This window comes from Hippocampus comes, unplaced genomic scaffold (assembly GCF_001891065.2).
Source record: "Hippocampus comes isolate QL1 unplaced genomic scaffold, H_comes_QL1_v1.1 scaffold231, whole genome shotgun sequence".
NCBI lineage: Eukaryota > Metazoa > Chordata > Actinopteri > Syngnathiformes > Syngnathidae > Hippocampus > Hippocampus comes.
This window is the reverse complement of record NW_017804877.1, coordinates 111138-132717: the sequence shown is the minus strand read 5'-3', so window position 1 is coordinate 132717 and position 21580 is coordinate 111138. Positions and strand designations below refer to the sequence as shown.

Sequence of the window (21580 nt, the reverse complement as noted above, 5' to 3'; positions counted from 1 at the left end):
GCGCCAGACACCGCCCCGGACGGCTCAGAGTCAGAGCTGATCCTCATGCTGCACGACCCCCTCCGAACAACCGTCTCCCTGCAGGAGCTCCAGGCGGCCTCTGCACAGGACCCTGTGCTCGTACAGCTCCGCACGTTCATCCAGGAGGGCTGGCCTGCAAAGGTGCCAGAGGAGCTGGCGCCCTTCCACCGGGTCAGAGACGGCCTTTCCTGGTGGAATCTCTGCACGGTGATCCCCAGCTCTCTACGACCACGCATCCTGAACATGGCACACGACGGTCACCTGGGCATCGTGAGAGTAAAGCAGCGCTGCAGGAGCCTGGTTTGGTGGCCCGGCATCGATAGAGACATTGAAGTGATGGTGAAGGACTGCACCGCCTGCCTTGCCAGCGGTAAAACGGGCCCGCCCCCGACGCCTCCTTTGCAGCCCCTCCAGTGGCCAGCGACGCCGTGGTCCCACATCCAGGTGGACATCTGTGGGGAGCTACATGGCGCTCCTCATTACCAGCGGTTCCTGTTGGTGGCCTATGACCTCCACTCCAAGTGGCCGGAGGTCCTTCCCGTGGGGTCAGTAACCACACAACAGATCACTGACTTTCTTTCCTCCCTGTTTGCCCGCTGGGGTGTGCCAGATGCCGTTACCACGGACAACGGGCCCCAGTTCCTCTCGGCTGACTTCGCTGCCTTCACAGGGGAGAGGGGGATTAAGCACATCAGGACAGCCCTGTACGACCCGCAGGCCAACGGGGGGGTGGAAAGGTTCAACCAGCCCCTCAAGAACGGCCTGAGAGCACATCTGACCGAAGGTCTCCCATTCAGCACGGCCCTACAGAAAACACTACACTACAGAGCTACGCCACATGCCACGACAGGTAGCTCCCCAAACCTTCTGATGCTAGGCCGGGAACTCAAACTTCCCATGGATCGGCTGCGGCCTCCCAGGGAAGATCCTCCAGGCCCTCCAGCAGCAGGGCCCTCTGTCGGCGACATGGTGGCAGAGACGCAACGTCGGATGAAGCACTGCTACGACAGAGCGCATCGGGTGAGAGGACACACGCTCAAGGTGACGGACTGGGTCCGTATCCGCCGGCCCCATCGGTCCCACAAGCTACTGTCCTTCTGGTCCTCACCCCAACGGATAATAGCGCAATTGGGCCCAGCTACGTTCCGCCTGGCTGGCGGCTCCCCTTGGCATGCCAGCCGCCTGAGGCGCGTCAACCCACCGTCAGCAGAAGAACTGGCCGCCGCGGCTGATCCGCACCGCACTGCTGGGGACTGGGATTTCCCTCCGGTAACCCCGGGAATTCCACCCGAACCCGAGGTGCCAGGTGACGCCCTCGGACCGAGGCTCCGCCCTGTTCGGGCTCGTCGACAGCCCCTGTACCTCAAGGACTATGTCCTTAATTCAGGCTTAGGTTAGCGCATAGTCTGAATTAAGGACAGAATAAACCACATGGCTATGCAGGTAAACAGGTACTCTACCCTGTTTACCCAGATAGGTTGGCCACGTTCTGGCCTTTAAGTTGTGTGCTGTTAATATGTTTTGCACTTTAAAAAAGGGGGGTGAATGTGGCATGTAACCACAGCCACAGGGTCATGTTACGACGGCGTGACGTCACGGCCGTAAAGTGGGCAGTTGCCGAAAAGCGTTGATATAAAAATGTGTCTCCTGACAATGAACGGCAGTGAACACAGAGTCCGACTCCACACGTTTGATTGAACACAACAGATGGAGGGTCCTGTTGGTAGCATTTTGATTTTAACTATATGAATTCATAATCTCAGCCCATGACAGGGGCATGGTGGCCCTGGGGAACTTTGGGAATTTCCTAAACGGCTGGACCTTTTTCGGGCTGGTCAAACTCCCCACCCCACCCCGACGACTCGGATTTGACGCATGTCAACAGCCCCCCTCCAAGCCCTTGTCAACAAATACTGCTTTGCCAACTTTTGGTCACAGTATGTTCCTGGTCAATGCATTTCTTTTTTTTTTTTTTTTTCTGCTACTGAATCGTGATGTTTGTCGTCTCCAGTATTGACCCATTTTCAGTATGTTAACAAAGATGATTTAATCAGGATGCATGCACATTGTTGAAGCAGAAAGAACAGCAGGGCTCATTAACCCTTTCATGCACCCTGTAACCTGATAACATGATAAACTGTCCACTGTAGTAACCGTTGTCCCTGAAAGGGTTAATATGTACACAAGCCGACTAACTGTAAAAGATCACAAAAACGACTCAAGCGGTATTATTCGGCTGGGAGGGTCCATTTTTCACTAACTAGCTCAATTTATCCACTTTTAAGCACTTTTTTTAAAGTTGCTGACGTTTTTTTAGGATGCCCAGGGAAAAACGGCAAAGGTAGACATTACAAACTCTAATGGGAGCTTGAGTTTTATGTAGCAAGTGTACTTTAAAGCTCATAGCTGAATAAGTTAGTGACTAGTTACTAGATAGCACTAGAACCACATCTTGCTATTATTCCATTTCACTCCTGTTCACTTACTCAACATTTCAAGAGGTTAAATTCAACTAAATGGCCACGATAACCAGATACGAAATGAGCACCGCAAACGCAGGCAATCCTTGATGATGTCCTCGGTTCAGTCTGTGTTAACTAGTATACCGACACATGCTTTTCAGGTCTCTTGAAATGGCCTGTTTCCTCTTGTGGAACATTTGGACTCTCTTCTACTCCGATTCGTACACCCGTACACACACCAGCTAGGCATGTTGATACCGGCAAACCTCTTTTCAAGGTACCCCGTTTATAATGTTTTCACGCTTAAACTGTTCACATTTCAAAGCCACGATTTCAATTAGTTTTCCATTTTCCGATTTTGCCTGCAGCGAATACCTTTATAACGTAAACTTCATTATAAGGACAAGATTTTTCCCACAAAATTCGTTACAACAAAGTTAACTACCGCCGCAACCTTGCTTCTGAACAAAATGTACAGCGCGGGATTGCCCTCCGTTGCTTTGCGATGCTACTGATCATCTAGTACATCGTTGTACTTCTGGAGGCACGGCGCAGCCCTGAGCACATCGTCTGAAAACATGTCTGGTAAACGGAAGAAAATCTCGCTGTGTGTGAATGCTGAAATTGTCTCTCACTTTTGAAAGGGAAAGAGAACCTCCGAGATGAAGCTCAGTCGAGACTATGAATTGGCAAAGTCAACAATTTTGACAATCATCCATAATGGCAACAAAATCATGGCAGAATTCAAGGCCAACAGATTGAGATGATCGTAAATGGCTTTGGGGCGCGGCATATCCTGAACTGGAGAAGGCACTTTTCATTTGCTGACTGAATGTTTTCAAAGATGAAAGTAGGAACGCTATAGTTGTTTGTTTCATGTCTTATAAAATCATTTTTTCTTCATACTATGTACACGTAATTGACATGTTTATACTGCATTACGTTTGTGTTTTTTAATGTATAAATGTTAATACTTTATAATACATCATACTTGGTGGCCATTTTGTTGTAAATGGTTACAACGAACTACCGCTACAACGTCCAGATTTCGTGATGTCCCTCGAGGTACACTGCAACGAGGTTCAACTGTACTGTTTGAAAATATTCAAAAACCGAAAACGACTCCATCCTAAAAAAGCAAATCTTCACAACCACACTGGTCTGTCTCCCGCTATTTTGAGTCAGTGATGCACGCTCAGCCTTTGATGGCGTAGAACGTAATATTGGTCTCTTGCGGGGCATTTTGAAATTCTTTCGTTCAACTGCTTCTTCTCATTTTCACAAAAACAGTTTTTGGATTGTTTCCTTTTCCCTTTTATTACACACACACACGCACACACACACACACACAATTAAAATTTTTGAAATATTCCACTAAAGGTTTTCAGCGCACCCTCACCTTTTTTACCACTTGATTACCTGAATCTGAAAGTTTCGAATTAGTAAATGTCAGATTACAGGTGAATCATTTAATTAGTGTGAATTCAATTAAACCAGATTAATATAATTGTGGTTTTGTTTGAGATCCATACAGGAAACTGGGCCACAGAATTTTTTTGGTTGGAAGCCACTGAAGCCATTTTTTTTTCCTCTTCAGCTTCATCTGCTGGATCAGGCATCTCACAGCCCACTTACCCCCATCTCCAGTGCAAAAATTCAAATGAACTCGTTGAAAAGGTGAAAATAAACGGCTTGAACATATTTTTTGAATTGTTTATTTTGGTCAGGATTAATAGCCTTACTGGAGCCAAAGGGGAACCAGAGCAGGCTTTTGACTGTCTCAGTGTGGTCACCCGGCCTTCACAGTAAAGAAGATCTTCGGTGTCAGGTGTCTAGTATGGGGATTCCAGCACCTCATGGACTAGGTGACATACAGTTCAGAGAAATGACTCTGGATTTCAAGGAAGCTTATCCTGGAAAATATCCTCAGTTATTTTTATTTTACAAGATGAATCCCACAAGCCTTGTAGGCCGCCAGGAGTGATTCATTTGAGCAGGGGTGTCAAACTCATTTTCGTCGCGGGCCGCTTTTGAAAAGTGTTTAATCGCGTTATTGCATTATTACTTTTATGGGTAACCAAATTATTGCAAAATCTCAACGTCATTTATTACACATCACACTTTGACATTTCGGACCATTTTTTAGCAAGGACCATGCAAGTTGACACGCATGATTTTCTTTCGGGGCGCCACATAAAATGATGCGGCCGGCCGAATCTGTGCATTAGAGGGAGTACTGAAGAGATTGGCAGCCTCTTGTATTGTAGATTTGTTTTTTCTTGATTTTTGTCTATTATGTTTTGTTATCAGCAAAGGCTGAGCATTCCACCATTACTTCTTCCACCTTCACATCTGATCCTCATCATTTGAAGACCCTGTCAAGAGAATTAAGAGATTTCTTTCGAAATACATTATACATGTCTGAAGGTAATTGCAGAAAACATGTGCAAAGACCATGGTTATATAGTTTGGGATTTTTTTTCACATAAGGTAGTTTTTTTTTTTAAACTTTTGTTATTTTAGATTCAGTTATTTTTAAGTATTCAGGTTTGTTATTTTTCTTTCTTTCAGAAATGCTTTGTTTTAGTTTCGGTTTTATTAGTTTGAGCATTAGTTTTATTTTTCTAATAGTCTTTGTCATTTGCAAGATAAAAAAAAAAGGGGGGGGGCATTAATTATTGTGCAAGTAAGAAAAGTAAATTACAATTCTCAAACGATTGTTTGACGTTCCTTCTCTGTAAGGGCATACGGCAAAAAGAAATACACCTAAAATTAATTCTGAAACTCATATTTTATTTTAATTGACAAAGATGAAAACAAAGGACATTTTAGCTATAATTATACAGTAGTTAGTTTGGGGTAGTTTATAAACGTAAGACTCAGTTGTAGTGAGTTTTCATTTTTTAAAACATCATATTTTTAGTTAATGAAGTTATTTTTTTGACTGTAATTTTTTCATTAATTAAAACAACCATGGCAAAGACTGAGATCATTCATTGCTTCAAGCACCGCCCCTGGCAGTCATACGGAAATAAATTTCATTTTCAATATATTCTAGTTGTCCTGATAATCAAAGTGCAGTCTTCTGATGAATCTCGCTTTTGTAAAATTATTATTAATCAGATGAATCCACCCCATGACAATTTTGACTTGACTTTAGGGACAAAAGCTTGGGTCTACCCGTTTCAACTATATATGGCCATTAAATATGACCACATTTAGTAGGCCAGCAAGGCAAACACATTCATGTGCCATGTGTACGACTGAGCATTAAACGTGTGTTTCATGGTGCGGAAGATATGATGACAACTGGTAGTTCAATATTATAATATAATAATAATAATACATTTCATTTGCAAGCGCCTTTCACAACACTCAAGGACACTTTACACCAAGAGCAAATAAAACCACAGATGAAATTATAAACAAAGAAGAGAAAGATTTAAGGTGGATATGCAAGTATGAATAGGTGGGTTTTGAGCTGGGTTTTGAACGTGGAAAGAGAGTCAATATTACGAATATTGGGTGGAAGTGAGTTCCAGAGTTTGGGGGCAGAGCGGCTGAAGGCTCTGCACCCCATTGTACTGAGACGGGCAGAGGGTAGAGAAAGGTGGAGGGAGGATGAGGACCTGAGTGCGCGAGAGGGAATGGAAATTTGAAGAAGATCTGACAGATAGGGGGGGCAAGGTTATGGATGGCTTTGAATGTATAGAGAAGTAATTTGAAATTAATTCTAAATTTGACAGGGATCCAGTGGAGCTGTCGGAGGATGGGAGTGATGTGATGGAAGGAGAGGGGTCTCGTGATGATCCGGGCTGCTGAATTCTGAACAAGTTGAAGTTTATGGAGGAATTTGTGATGGACACCGAAGAGAAGTGAATTTCAGTAGTCGATACAGGAGGTGACGAGACTGTGAACAAGGATAGCAGTGGTGTGAGGAGTGTGTGAGGGACGGAGCCGATTGATGTTACGAAGGTGGAAATACGTGGACCGGGGAAGGAGATACAGTGGAATTATCAATTTTGAGGGAAAAACTGTCGGCTTTTTTTAGAGTAGATTTGGTACCGACGAGGAGGAGTTCTGTTTTATTGCTGTTTAACTTGAGGAAATTATGGGTGAACCAAGATTTGATTTCTGAGAGACAGTGAGAAAGGGATGAGGGTGGGAGGGAGGTGCCGGGTTTGCTGGAGAAGTAGAGCTGTTTTTATTGCCATGGTGCAAAAAGTACGACTTCATTGGCATGTCATCACTCATCTTTATTGGTAGGTAATTGTGCATTCACAGATCACAAGATGACAAAATTGGCCAAAATTAATTCGTGTTATTTACAAATGTAAAAAATATATTGTATAAGTGCAAATATCAACAACAGATGTCTATAAATTCACATTTGGCTAAAGTCAAATGTCAAATATTACACACAGCCCACCAAACGAGCTTGCAATGTTGAATCACAGCCTGTTGCTTGTCAGCAAATCATGGCATGTCTCACTAAGCACCCAGCCATAGGAAACCTAGTACAGATACTATTAGCTAGTTCTAGTGCATTACTAGGTATTACATATAGCAATAAATGAAACTAATATTATAACATTCAATAATATGTACACCTTTATAAATCCATCTAGAATGCACACTGATTATCTGATTGCTGCTGCTAACTCTAGACTCTCACCTTCACTCAAACCAATTTAATTGTATGAATTATCCATGTTGCTTGACACCTCTATAAATTAACGTTGCCTGTTTGTCTTGTTTTAACGTGTAAAAAATGTAATAACTTGAAAAATACATCGTAACAACAAACTGAATGGAATTACAAGAGGCTTGCAGAGACATTTTTCTCCCAAATTTTAGGTCCGTTTTGGCATTCTATTTTAGATATAAAGGTACGTGATTAGAAAAACGATGCTGCTTACATTAGTTCAAACATGATTGATACTGTAGTTGTCAAATTTTACAATGAGTCTCAAATTGCGTGTTGTGCGAAATTGCTGTATCTTCGTGATCATTTTATAGCTGCTCCACAGATCAAAAGGTGCAATTATTTTTGTTTTGTTTCCAATCTGCCTGATTTAACACGTTCAAATCACATCGCCGTTGATCAAACGTTTCTTTTGGAATGTCGCTACGGGGAGTGGAGGGGGGGGGGGTGTTTTATCGACTTTTCTCCGGTATTGAATTTTTCCCCTTTCCAGCATCAGTAGCACAGAGACAGCCTCCATACAGCTTGCGCGTGTCCTTCTTGCTGTATTTTTTTAAGAGGGGCTTGAGGGTAATTAACCTTAGATAGTACACACGAGCAGCGAATTCAGATTAAGACTTTGGCTTTCTTTGGCTGGGGGTGTGTTGGTTCATCTGCTGTGTTCTCTTCAGGAGCAACGAGGGCGCGTGTGTCGAGTGACAGGAGGACAGAAAAACAGGTAGGAAACTTGGACCATTTGTCTAATTTTCACGCATCGGCGCCTCATGTTTGGCAGGCGGGGACACGTTCTCTTCCTAGTCTCCATTGCCTGATGAGGTTGTCGTGAGCACTGGGGCTGTACATGAGAAAATAAGTGGGCGGGAATGGCCTTCTTGAAGTGTGTTATTGAACAAAATGTATCAGAATAACTAACAGTCGAAGCTCGCGAGATGTGCGGAGTAATATGACACAGCCAACTCGCTATTTCTTCATGTATGTACATATAAATGTATAGGTATAGACATATATTGGCACTGCATTACGTTGTTTGCTTAGTGTTTGTAAGTGTTGCACGAGTCGCTCAAGCCATTAACTGCTGGGGATAGCTTTTGTACAAAGTAAATGGCTGAAATGCTTAAATCGAGCGTCTGCCTAGCTACGTTGAGTTGTGCTTTGCCCCGTTCTCTTCCATTGGCTGAGTGAACTGTGCCTGTATCCCTCCACTGAAATGCCAGCCTTTCAGCCCCAGAGAACCCGTGCGAGTTAGTGCGAACACGAACATGATGCACGACAACCAAATAGCGTCGACATACGTCGTCGTGTTCCGAAATAATGCAATACCGAGGGCCAATAACCTTTTATACATTACAGACGTTATCAATTTTTTCCGAAAAACACATTAAAAAAAAAAACCTAGACCCGATATTATTGCTTCCTACTCACGGTGGACGTGACGTAAATGGACAAACGAATTGGGACACCTGGCCATTCCATTATCAGGTTATGAAAAAGCAAAACATGTTGAAGCCTCCACTTCCTTCTCAGTTGGCAGATGGACAGTGTAAAATGCATACCAGTTTGTTTGTTTTTTTAACTTAGATTTTTACATTTTTGTTCTGTGCCTGACGGGCCACAAAAAGGTGCTGTGTGGATCCCTCAAGTTTTCCTGCTATAAGCCTGACCCAAACTGTCTCTGTAAAGTAGGAAGCATAGAATAGATTAAAACTTGAGTGATTAGTTAATTAATTGATCAAGATAGATGATACAAGAATTTTTTTATGGCATCGGTGTCAAACTGGAGGTCTGCACCAATTTATGTGGACCGCAAAATCAAATCATGTGGAGAAACTTCCATAATTCTTCCAAAAATCTTTACCAAAATTTTAAATTGTAATGTCTAATAACAGATGGGCACTTTAACCTATTTTGCAGGTCCATCGTGTGTCTGCGACCCAGACACCCTTCCATCATCGTCCCTCTGTCCTTATTAATAAAATAGTCGTCCTGCCTCCCTATTAGTCTGTGTCCTTTTAAAGCGCTTCCATCCTAACGTTTCACCTGTCTGTCCCCCCTCAACCCCCCAAAAAAAGTATCTGTCCATGACGCCGAGGAAGAGAGGCTAATGGCAGAGGATTCTTCATTCATGCATATTATTTAAAGCTCATTAGCTGCGTTCGGCCCCTTGCTGCTTATCCTCCCCAAACTACTCAAACGGGACATATTCCCCTTGAGGAAGACCAGCTTGTCAAACCTGACACTGGTCAGGGCCGTCCTCTTTGGCCTGAGGATTGTCCTTGGCTTTTGAAAAAACCCTTTCCACAGCAGCGGAGCTTGAGTGTGGGGTGTTGTATTTAATAAATAAGTCCACCCACACCTTCCAGTGCTCTGCCAGCAATTCCCAAAGCAGTACACGCAGTTGGGTGATCAGTGTTCCAAGGCAATTTTTGTCCTTAACCCATTTTGCCCAAGTAGGTTGAAATGAACTTTTGGCCGCCTTGCGTCGGTGTCGAAAACGTGCATAGTACGTCACATGCATGCAAATAAAAAAGCGGACGCAGCCAAATAAAATTAAAAAGGAAAAAAAAAACAGCCAGCTGGATTGAATCGTTTACAACTGTTGAAGTGTCAACCAAGATAGCGTTCAGCTGTCAACACAACCACCATCGGTCACCAGACTGATTGGCAATGTGTAAACTTTCTTTGGATGGAGAACGAGTGCTTCTCTTCTTTGTCTACTTGAAGCGAAGTTAAGTCACTCCCTCCCGCATACAAAAACGGTCAACACGCATGAAGACAAAGCGGCGCATCACTTTCGGTCAGAAGTAGTGTATTGGCGGATTACACACGCAAGACAGGCTGGGCGTGTTTCTGTTAGTCGTTTTAGGGAAATGGGTATCCGTAGGTACGAGACCCGGTTAGGGACGATTACAGGAACAGACAAAAACGTACTTCCGTCCTTGAGTAGACTATCCTTCAAAAAAATAAAAAAAAATTCAAGTCCTCCATCTCCAAAATGGGTGTCCGTCCGTGACGTACTGTCCCAGGAACGGAATGGCCATTTCTGTTTCATCAAAACGTTAAGATTTTGCAAGGATTTGGTTATTTTTATTAACATGAAAAAAACATGATGCTTGACTTCTGATTTCAAAAGTAGTCATCCATCAATTTGTTGTGAATATGTACGGTATTTTCCGCACTATAGGGCGCACCAAAAAGTCTTCCATTTTCTTAAAAGCTCACCGAGCGCTTTAAAATCCGGTGTGTCTTTTATATGTTCATTACGGTAATACGTCGACTCCAAGATGGCTCCTTCCTGGAGACATGCTTCCAATGTTACAACTTGCTGTTGGTTCAGTGCTTTATTAAATAACTTTGTGTTGCAGCTCCGAAAAAAGGAGAGCTGTGGTGTTCATTTTTTAAAACGGTCTCAACAAATACAGGTACGTCTTTGTCTGTCTCCGTGGCTTCTTCCGTTCGACTCGAGAGGCGTTCAAGACCGCCTCCGAACAACCCAAACTAACGATTACAGTACTTTAATGAAACTACAAAAATTGAAAATAATTCATCAAAACTGAAAAGCAAGCGAGGATATCACAAAATAAATTCTAAATCCCCCGCCCCCTACAGAATTTATATTGTGATTTCATCATTTGTGAATACACAACAAAGGAATAAATAACTACGACTGACATGTTGTTGTGTTATTTTGACTTCAAGATGGCACCGCGAGAGTGGCTGCCTTTCCAGCAGCTCCTATTTATTTTGTTCTTCTACTTCTTCCTCTCATAACTTTGCTGCTGTGAAGTGGGAATTTCTCCATTGTGAGACTATTCAAGGTTTTCTTATCTTACTTATCTGATCGTACTGGTGGAGCTACGATAAAGGAAATGCCATGCGTTTTTCGGAGGCGGTCATGAACGCCTCTCGAGTTGACCGGAAGAAAAGAAGGGAAGGAGACGGTCAAAGACACACCTGAGTTTGTTGAAAAAATGAGAGCTGTGGTTGTGGTTTTATTATTTTTTTTAAACGCAGACTTTATTAATGGTTTTCACAGTCTCATCAAGTACAGGTACTGTACGTCTTTGTCCGTCTCTTTCACAGTCTCATCAAGTACAGGTACTGTACGTCTTTGTCCGTCTCTTTCACAGTCTCATCAAGTACAGGTACTGTACGTCTTTGTCCGTCTCCGTGCTTTCTTCCGTTCCACTCGAGAGGCGTTCATGGCCGCCTACGAAAAACGTAAATTAATTTTTACTTCAATGAAACCACGAAGAAAATCAAGCGAGGAAATCACAAAATAAATTCTGTAGGGGGGGGGATATAGAATTTATTTTGTGATTTCCTCGCTTGATTTTCTGTTTTGATGCATTATTTTCAATTTTCGTAGTTTTATTTAAGTACAGTAATAGTTAATTTACATTTTTCAGAGGCGGTCATGAATGCCTCTCAAGTTGAACGACAGACGCTGGAGCTTATCCCAGCCGTCTTCGGGCAGTAGGCAGGGGACACCCTGAACCGGTTGCCAGCCAATCGCAGGGCACACAAAGACGAACAACCATCCACGCTCACCGAGGGACAATTTGGAATGGTCAATCAGCCTGCCATGTATGTTTTTGGAATGTGGGAGGAAACCAGAGTACTCAGAGAAAACCCACGCAGGCCCGGGGAGAACATGCAAACTCCACACAAGGAGGCCGGAGCTGGAATTGAACCCTGTGACTCTGCTCTGCACTGTGAGGTCGACGCGCTTACCACTGAACCACTGGGCCGCCCATGTATTAATATGATAAGATAATTAAACATTTACTGTATTTTACAGTCAGAATGGCCATTTGAAGCTGTAATTCCAATGTGGCCTGCGGAAAAAAAAGACACTTCTGGTTTATGGTTTTAGAGTTGAAATGCCTTTCAGTTTTAACAAGCATGTGAGTCATGTGTCCAAAATCAACCTTTTACTTGTTATTAAATAACTGAGTAATATTACATATTGTTGATATTTTGCCTACTCATATAATCAAATAACTAAAATATTACAAACACCACTCTTGAGTATGCAGTGCAGTTCTACGCCCACAATAATAAACTGTTAAGCGAAGCCCTGCATGACTGTCTCACTTGAAACCGTCCTTTTATATATTTGGAAAGGTACAGTGTGCGTCCTTTTGATATCCTTGAATTCTTGTCTCTTACCCCGTTTGGTGCCGCAGAAGGAGATGTCTGCCAGAGGGGGGAAAAAGAAGGTCACCAAGCTGTCCCGCTCATCTCGGGCAGGGGTCATCTTCCCTGTTGGCCGAATGATGAGGTATCTGCGCACCGGCACACATAAATATCGCATCGGCATGGGAGCACCTGTCTACATGGCAGCAGTCATCGAATACTTGGCAGGTAGGGTGACAGCACAATGTGTTTATCCAAAAAGGCTGCCCTCCGTTTACATTTAGTGTGCCAAACCTCGAACGGTGCCCGCTCATCTTTATCACTTCGGACTGCCACCCGATAGTAATTTCTTCCTGTTGGCATATATTATGTTACCAAAGTTTGATTTTATAATCTTTTTTAAAAATGTTTTTTAATGTAATGAATTTGTATAGCTGTAGGGGAACAGTGAAATCTTGGTTAACTTTAGGCCCTCATGTGCCTAAAAACATACATGCTACATAGATTAAAAACAAATTTGTCCAATGGTGCACAATTTTGCACACGCAAGTATGAATTGTTGGATGAACTGTGACCAGTCCGGGGTGTATCTTGTGCATTCTGAAATTATTAAGACCCCTTTCACTTTTCTCAACTAATAATGTATTTTTACTTTTCCCACATTCACAACAAAGCAGATTTCATTTTTTTCTTCAAGAAGTACCTTCTCCCTGTTTTCCTCCTTGAATGAATATATATACACTGAAGAACTAACTTCCCAATTCCGTATACGTACCAAAATGAGATATTTTAGCACTATTTACATTTCAAGTTACCAACATCCAATATCACTGTTTATATTTTCATCTGAAAAGGGGTCCGACCTGAAAACGATGGCCCGGAGCCACCATATGTCTGTGTCAGGCCAACCGTGCCACAAGAACAAATGTCATAAATAAATGAGATGAAATCAACAAGTTCTCACTTGAAATCAACAAGTTCTCACAATATTGAATATGAAATATTTATAGTTTTATCTCCATAAATTGATCAATAATCTTTACTCTTTTTCTCCCTGCTGTGCACATTGAATCGTCACTGACACTTTGTGTGCTACGTACTCGCGTGCATTGTGTCGCATTTCTTTAAGAATTGTTTTAAATAACATTATCTATATCAGGGATGGCCAAGTGGCGGCCTGCAAGCACCACACTGAGTGGCCCCAAATAATTACGCTGATAAACATTCAATATTTATTTCTCTTAAAAAAATAAAAACAAAAACATGGGAGGAATTAGCAGGAAAATATCCTGGGGAAAAATATCTAATATGTAAAAAATATTAAACATTTAAATTTACAATCTAAATTTGAATGTAACATGCATTAAATAAATATATTTAAGAAAAATGACAATTCTGCAAATATGTGAACTACCAAATTGCAAATACGCAGGGGTCGACTGTCGTTTCTAAGTTGTTTTATTACCAATCACCAATAGATGGCAGACATGTCTTTGTTGTGCTGACATTGGGTTTTATAGTGCCTTACACTACAATGTGAGTAGGCTTTATATTTTTCTGTGGATTTGGAATAATATGCAGGACAAACATAGTATCGCAGTAATACAATTTTAGTTGAGTTGTTTTTTTTGTGATTTAAAAAAAAAGTACAAAGTGAGTCCTTGAACTTAATGACGATTTCTTGGTCAGAGGTGTAGTGCCGTCCTTTAATGGTCATGTTTTTATGCGCGAGAGCCCTTTGCACTGAAAAAAAAAGTGTTGCCTATCCCTCATCTATATACTGGGGAGTGGCTGTCTTGATCGCCCGTACTTGCATGCATTTTGGTCATTGAGATTACACGTTTGACTATTTCATTCACAGGGAGGCCCACACTTCTCGTTCAGTAGTCCACATTGCCCTGTAAGAGAGATAGAAAACGAATCGGCTCGTCTTCGTTCCAACTGTTCCCAAGACAATGGGCATCACAAACGACATGAATTAAAATGAAAATTAACATGTTGTACATGTCGTGGATTTCCACTTGCCTTCTCCCTTGTAGCTGAGATTTTGGAGTTGGCCGGAAATGCCGCGCGGGACAACAAGAAAGGCAGAATCACTCCGAGACATATTAAGCTGGCTGTGGCCAACGATGAGGAGCTTAATCAGGTAGGTACAACATTCTATGAGCAACCACTTGCTGTTGGTAGTTACCATTTTACGATAAAGATGATGTTCAAGTCAAATGAAGGTATGATTTTCAACTTAAAAATACCTTGCATGTTACATGGAAGACATTCGCGTATGTACTGTATAGCGGCTGAACTGGGAAGTGGGGCTATACTATAGCCCCACTTCCCAGTTCAGCATTATAGAAGGGGGTGTTTTTGACGTGAGCTACGTCATCATATCTACGAAAAATTGAGAACATACATTGTCGTAAGAAGTACCTTTCCCGATGAGTTGGTTCAGAGTTGCATGTTTTCCAGCTTCTTCGTGGCGTGACCATCTCAAACGGCGGAGTCCTGCCTCGCATTCACCCGGAGCTTCTTTCCAAGAAGAGAGGAAGCCGAGTCAAAGCGGACAGCCAGGCATCCATCCCCGAGAAGAAGGCATTACGCACCAAAAGCACCAAAGCCGTCAAACCCTCGAAAAAGGTTAAAGGCAAACGAGGGCGAAAGCCAAAGGTCGGTCAGTTGAGTGTGTCCCTTCCTTTCATGTGTGCACGAGAAACAGTCGCGACCCAGGCCAAGTTTGACTTCACTTGTAGCTCTCTGTAATGCTTTTGCTTCAGGTGTCAATTTGAACTGAACAATGAATCAAAATCAAATTGACATTGCAATGTCATAGAATGCAAGTTTCAAATCGCAAAGGCTGAAGTTTAAAAAAAGCATTATTTTTGGTCAGCTGGTTGGCTTTATTATTGTTTATATGATACATTTATATTGTGTCTAGATAAATGCAGTACTTAACTCATTCACTCCCAAAGACGGTTTTAAACGTCTTTTCAGACTTGGTCTAGAATTGGCTGGTACTGAATGAGTTAAGTTCAGTCCACATATATTTTTCCTGACCGTTGAAGTGATAAAGCCGTAGATTTGTTGCTATTATCGTTGTAATTTGACGTTTGATTTACTGATTCCAGTTTTTGCTCGTTTGGTCGCAATTTTGTTGGCGTGAATGCTTAAGACTGCAAGTCCAAGTGTTTACTAAGTTACTGTAACAGCTCTAACTAAAGAAGATAAAGTCTCATATTATTCATGGTAATTTTAGCCTACGCGTAACCTGTTACGAGGTGTCAAAAATGAGTTGAGGGCAAAACACAATATCAGTTGAGAGCTGTTTTATTCACAAATCAGAGCGGTGATAGGATTAAAAAGTACAAAGGGAGCACGTAGCACATGAGGAAAAAGTCAACACAAAAGTACAAAAGCTCAAGTTAGAAAGTACATACTGAAATAGGCTAAGACAAATTGCTGACGCAAAACTAACAAAAAATAAGATGAGATGAAGTAAGCTTGACAAAAACAGAAGGTTCCACTTACAGGAACTCTTAACTCAAAAAATACCCACAACACCAGACATGCAGGACCAAAAAAACAACAACAAAACCCCCACTTGTGAGCAAAGCAAACAATAATCTGATGTCATCCCTCTTTGGGAGCCGCTCTCAAGTACCCTGCTAATCATCATAACGGGTTTGAAGCAGAAGGCTCCACCCACCAGCCCATCACCAGGTAACTGGAGAAGAAAAAACAAGTAAAAGCAGACCAGGAACATAATATAACCTATAAAGATGAAAACATTTACTGTATGTCCAAGAAATCTGGTATTGTTTTATTACAATACAAACAGATACATTTCTTGCCTGTATTTTGTTTAAAAAAATAAATAAATAAATATCACACATGGCAAGAGGACGTAAAAACATTTGCATATAAAATCGCAGATGGACTCACACTTGGATCATTTTTCTAAATCATTCAGCTTTAGTGTTAATGTGTGTGTTCTGTTTCATGGTGCCGTTCTTGTTCCTCTGCATGGTAAAAAGAACACAGCAAAGGACAAAGAATCTGTACCAAACTCCACGGTGGAAGATGGCCCAGGAGATGGATTTACCATCCTCTCAGCCAAGAGCCTGTTCCTTGGTCAAAAGGTAATACCGCATAATAAGGGCCGGATTTCTTTTTTTTTTTTTTTGCTTTGGTCCAATGTCACGTCAGCTGCTTTCATGCTAACTTGTACTCACACGATGCCGTTAACGGTTGGGAACCACAGCTTTCTCTCACAGTGACTGAAATTGGCAAAATTGGAACAATCAAGGTAGATGCCATAATTAACCCAACAAATGCAGAGATGGACCTCAGAGATGGTGTAGGTGAGAAAGCAGCGCTTTGGAGAAATGGTTCGGCCTTTTTGCATTCACCTGATCTTCTGCTGCTGCTGCTGCTGGTGTTTGCAGGGAACGCTTTGGAGAAGGCAGGAGGCCAAGAATTCCTGGAGGATGTCAAGGAGCTACGGAAAGCACAGGGACCTTTGGGGGTGGCATCAGGTACCGATTGCACTGATCCTACACTGATGTTGGACGATTGTGTGTTAAATCAGAAGTACGGAATAAACGTTTGTTCTTTTGTGTGTTGTGCTTGCGTGTCGTGTCGACAGTTGAGCAAAATGCACATCTTTGAACTTGAACAGTGCGTTTCCCCCCCGCGCAGTGGCAGTGAGCCAGGCCATTGGAATGACAGCCCACGTCATCATCCACTGCAACGTTCCACAGTGGGGGTCGGACAAGTGTGAAGAGCATCTAGAAAAGACTGTGGAGAACTGCCTCTCGGCTGCAGAGGAGAAGAAATTCAAGTCTTTGGCTTTCCCTTCACTCCCTGCTGGACGGTGAGGACACACCCACTTTTATGCAAATAACTGACCTGCGTCTCTGATCAAGCGTCCTGCCAACTTCCGAGGGGTAGCTTCAAATCTAGTCACAAATGAAATAGAAACCCGGCCCGGTTTCCCGGCAGGGGACCAACCGAATTTGAGAGGCTTCATTGTTGTAACAACTGTTCTTCCGTAAACCTCCTCCACAGGCATGGATTCCCAAAGCCGACAGCTGCCCAGCTCATCCTCAAGGCCATCTCCAACCACTTTGTGTCATCCACCAACTCCTCTCTGAAAAACATATACTTTGTTGTGTTTGACAGTGAGAGCATCGGAATATACATTCAGGAAATGGCCAAGTTGGACTCCAAGTGAGGAATTTGACTTGTTGGTTTTTCTTTGTTGGTCATGCTGATGGTGCCAGTACAGTGCTGTGAAAAAGAACTTATCCTCTTCTCCCCAAAAAAATATTTGTGTGTGTGTGTGTGTGTGTGTGTGTGTGTGTGTGTGTGTGTGTGTGTGTGTGTGTGTGTGTAATTTTTTTTTCCCAGCAGAGTTTTCCCACTTTGTATAACACCATCAGACAAAGTAAACATCACACATTTTATTTGTAAAGGGGGGGGGGACTATTCAAAGCTACTTCTTCCACACAGGGCCAAGTCGTCTTGAATATGTTTTTGCCCTCTTAATAAATAAATATACCATTTATGTTTTTCTAATATTTACATATGTTTGATCATCTTTAAGGGAAACTAGGCAAAAAAAAGTGTGAATTTGAGAAGAGGACATCCTTATTCATGGCACTGTAGTGGATAACAGAAGTAGGTGACAGTTAAATCAAGAAATGTTAGAGGGAAGCTGTTGACCTAAATTGTATGTTGCTCTCCTTTAGAGATTAGATAATTTAAACTGAAGTTTACTGTTATGTTGGTGTGTCACAGATGGTTTTACATTCCATGTAGAAATAGAAGTTATTTCTGGGCTTATGTAGTTTCTGATACACTAGTTATTTAAAAAAAGAAAATGTTGTCATTCTGCTTTGAAATAAAACGTTTTACATCATTTGCGTGAAGACGAGTCATTTCAATGAACTGAGAGCACAAAAAAACAAGGCTGCACTTTTTGTCCAAATATAACACTGGTCAACACAAAAAGAACACCGTAGTGAAGCATGGCTGTGGAATCGTCCTGCTTTGTGGCTATTTTCCATTCAGCTCCACTTGAGGTAAGATCTTAAGCCCGAGCCCGACCCGTCCCGAAATTCGGGCCGGGCCTAAAATGTCAATCATTGCTCCGGGTCGGGCCGGGCTTCTCTCTCGCTGACTTTTTAAAATAAATATATGTTTAGTGCACTGAGGCGTTTCATGGCCATGAATAGTTTTGGCCACGAGAGAGCGTGGTTCGCAAAAAAACAAGTCGCCTCATCACAACACGTACTGTACTAAACTTTTGCAATGACAATTCCAGAGAACTCCTTCCTGTCTCTGTCTATTAACCACCCGCCATTGTTCTTCTTTGTCTCTCTGCTTCTCTCTCTTAAAGTGCCGCGCTAGATTCTTAAGGATGTACTGCTGCTGTGGTTTTTGGCCCAATTTTCAACTCATCAAAATGACGGACGGCCTTAAATTTTTCCCGTTAACTCTTAAAAAAAATTCGTCAATGATGGAAAATTGTCACGTACCCTCTGCAGAAACAGAAATAGAAAAGATGTAAATTTTTATACAGTCTTGTTTAACTTAGATTTCGTTACAAAAGACAGGCTTTCATTTGTTATCATAAATCACCGCTCCTCTTCCCGAGTCCTCACAAATAAAATCTGAAATTTCGGGTTTGCTTCAGGCTCGGGCCTGCAAATCAAGTTAATTGGTCAGGCTCGGGCCGGGTCGGGCTTTAATACCCTCGGGCCAGGTCGGGCTGGATTTTTTTAGGCCCGATTTTACCTCTAAGTTGCACCAGGGACCTAAGACAAGGTCGAGGGATTGGAGGCGGTATTGGCACAAGACCTTCAGGCTTCTGCTAGGAAGTAAAACAAAGTCAGGAAAAGCCTCCTAGAACAACTTTAAATGGTGGCGGGTGTGTGCTAACTCCAATTTAACAAGAGTTTGAATCTGGTTGTTTAATTTTGAACACATTTTAGTGGGGCAGACTGGGGTAACCATGTTATTTCAGATGCTTGTTTTGAAAAACTAAGATTTTTTTTTTCAGTTGAGTTATACAGGTTGTAGGGCACATTAATGGTGGATCTCTCTCTGTCTCTGTCTCTCTCTCTCTCTCTCTCTCTCTCTGCCTCTCTCTCTCTCACCCCCGCTCCAGGGGTGTGTAAACTGGAGGTGTCAAATTATCGCAGTAATTGCAAATAATTAATTACAATCATATTTTTGCACATTATGGTTTTTAATTGCTTAAATCTATATTTTAATCTCTAACTTTATTGTTTCTGTAGGTGAATTGCGTTTTTATAATATCCGTTTTTATGTGTTGGCTTCCTGTGTTCGAGTAGTTGCGGGTGGGGAAACAATTGTCAGTCACAGCCTGAAGCGGACATTGATTGGCTGTCCTTATGTTTGGGCGTGTTTAGCAGAAGCTGATAGGCTCCCTTTGGAGTTGGGAGGGCCAGCTAAGCAGCGGTGAGGAGTTCTCCGCCCAAGGAATGGAAAATCTATTTTCAATAAACGCCTTGACTGCACTATTGAAAAAAGTAGCGTGTTGTGCCTAATTTGAAAGAAGGAGTTTGCTTCCCACTAAAGCCAGCTCAAGTTTAGCCTACCACATCAATGCAAAGCACCCACCCGTCGCGAGTGCAGCCACAGGTAGCGTTAGCACCGAAAGCATTGCAATGTAGCGAGTCGTAGCAACCTGAACTCGAGAACTCCCTGCGTCCGAGGCATGAAGTCAGCATAGCTGCTGTGCCCTCTGTAGCTTACTAGAAGTGGTTGATGTTTATTTCAGCACTTTATTTTGCAATAATGTGCAGTGTTATTTTTGAAGTGCTGACTTACAGCACTGTGATTTAAGGGTCTCTTATTTTTTTATTTTCCAAAGCAAGTTCAGTGTTCAGTACTTGTGTTGCTCAGAAAAGTCTTCTGTTTTTGACATGTTAATGAACATCTCAGTTCCCAAAAATCAGGTTTTTCTGGCTATTTCTTGATGGGTCAGGCATTACAGGGTTAAAATGAAAATAGGGGGTTTCTCAGCAATTTTTAGATGATATTAAAATATAGATTAATTAGATCAATTACAGATCATAATTAATCTCACAATTTTTGTCATCGCTTGACAGCACTAGTGTAAACTTTGCATACTCACTGTAAATGAGGTAACCAAAGTTAACTGGCAGTTTTGGTGGGTTTTATTGGTTTTAACTGCAGCATTTGACACAGTGGATCACAGTATTCTGCTGACTCGTTTGCAGCACTTGGTGGGCATTGGCGGTAGCGCTCTTGAGTTGTTTAAGTCCTATTTAGCTGACAGAACCTTTTGTGTCAGCCTTGGCTGCTCTGAGTCACGCACTGCTCCCCTGTCATGTGGTGTTCCACAGGGCTCAATTCTGGGGCCTCTGCTGTTCTCGCTGTATTTGCTCCCATTGGGTTCCATCTTAAGGAAACATGGTATTTCCTTCCACTGCTATGCAGATGACTGCCAGATCTATGTCCCACTGAGCAAAAAAGACGCCTTCTCATTAAGGCCACTTCTATCCTGCCTGGAAGAAATCAAAACCTGGATGGTACAAAATTTCTTGACTTTCGCCGGTTCTCTCTCGTTTTTTCAGAAGTAGCTAATATAGTTTTAATTGTTATAGACATATAAGTATGAAAATGGAATTAAACTGGACAAAGCATGTTTTCTTTCTGCATATTTTACAAAATACTGTTTTGGTATTCACAACTGTGTACCCATTTAATATTCTGGCATTACTCCATCACAGCAATTGACTGGATCCAGATTGATGCCAATTCATCAGTACTGCATGATGAGTTCATCGCTCACAGAGTTGGTATGTTCGACATGGTTATAAGGTTTGCAGCTACAATTTACAGGATACATATTGAGAGATGAACATTCGGCAAGCCTCCTCGCTGCCCATCTTCAAAACCCGCCTCAAAACTCACTTGTATTCTTTGGCATTTGACTCAGCATGACTTAGATTTGTTCTTGGTTTTGCTGTTCGGTGCTTTCTACCATCTTTATTACTGATTTGCTTTACTGTTTGTTGTATATGTTAAATTGCTCCATGTACCGCACTTTGTATGTAGCGATGGCTGTTTGAAAGTGCTCTATAAATACAGTTGAGTTGAGTTTTCCCCTCAGTGGAAAACATCATAACAACTTTGACCAATGTTCTTGAAACAACAGCCTCTGACTTTGGAGGTTCCTGTTACTTTATAGTGTTGATCAAGGTTTACC

General features: G+C 42.2%; 1 protein-coding gene across 3 annotated transcripts; it reads left to right on the top strand.

Moving 5' to 3' along the window:
* The first annotated feature begins 7655 nt into the window (after positions 1-7655).
* macroh2a2 (macroH2A.2 histone) lies at positions 7656-18238 on the top strand. 3 transcript variants are annotated; one of them, XM_019881526.1, is made up of 10 exons: positions 7656-7758; positions 7860-7906; positions 12375-12552; positions 14364-14470; positions 14791-14988; positions 16353-16457; positions 16580-16679; positions 16764-16853; positions 17017-17191; positions 17386-18238. In XM_019881526.1, exons 3-10 carry the CDS (start codon positions 12381-12383, stop codon positions 17549-17551), a joined length of 1113 nt encoding a protein of 370 aa, XP_019737085.1. In that variant the 5' UTR covers positions 7656-7758; positions 7860-7906; positions 12375-12380; the 3' UTR covers positions 17552-18238. The 3 variants fall into 3 exon arrangements, with proteins under 3 accessions (XP_019737085.1, XP_019737078.1, XP_019737096.1); XM_019881537.1 differs by having other exon boundaries at positions 7668-7772; XM_019881519.1 differs by having other exon boundaries at positions 7665-7906.
* Positions 18239-21580: the final 3342 nt, after the last annotated feature.

Coding starts and splice junctions, on each gene's coding strand:
- macroh2a2 (XM_019881526.1), top strand. CDS start 12,381: ATGTCTGCCAGAGGGGGGAAAAAGAAGGTCACCAAGCTGTCCCGCTCA. Junction 16,458..16,579: donor GCCTGTTCCTTGGTCAAAAG/GTAATACCGCAT, acceptor TGGGAACCACAG/CTTTCTCTCACAGTGACTGA. Junction 17,192..17,385: donor CCTTCACTCCCTGCTGGACG/GTGAGGACACAC, acceptor CCTCCTCCACAG/GCATGGATTCCCAAAGCCGA.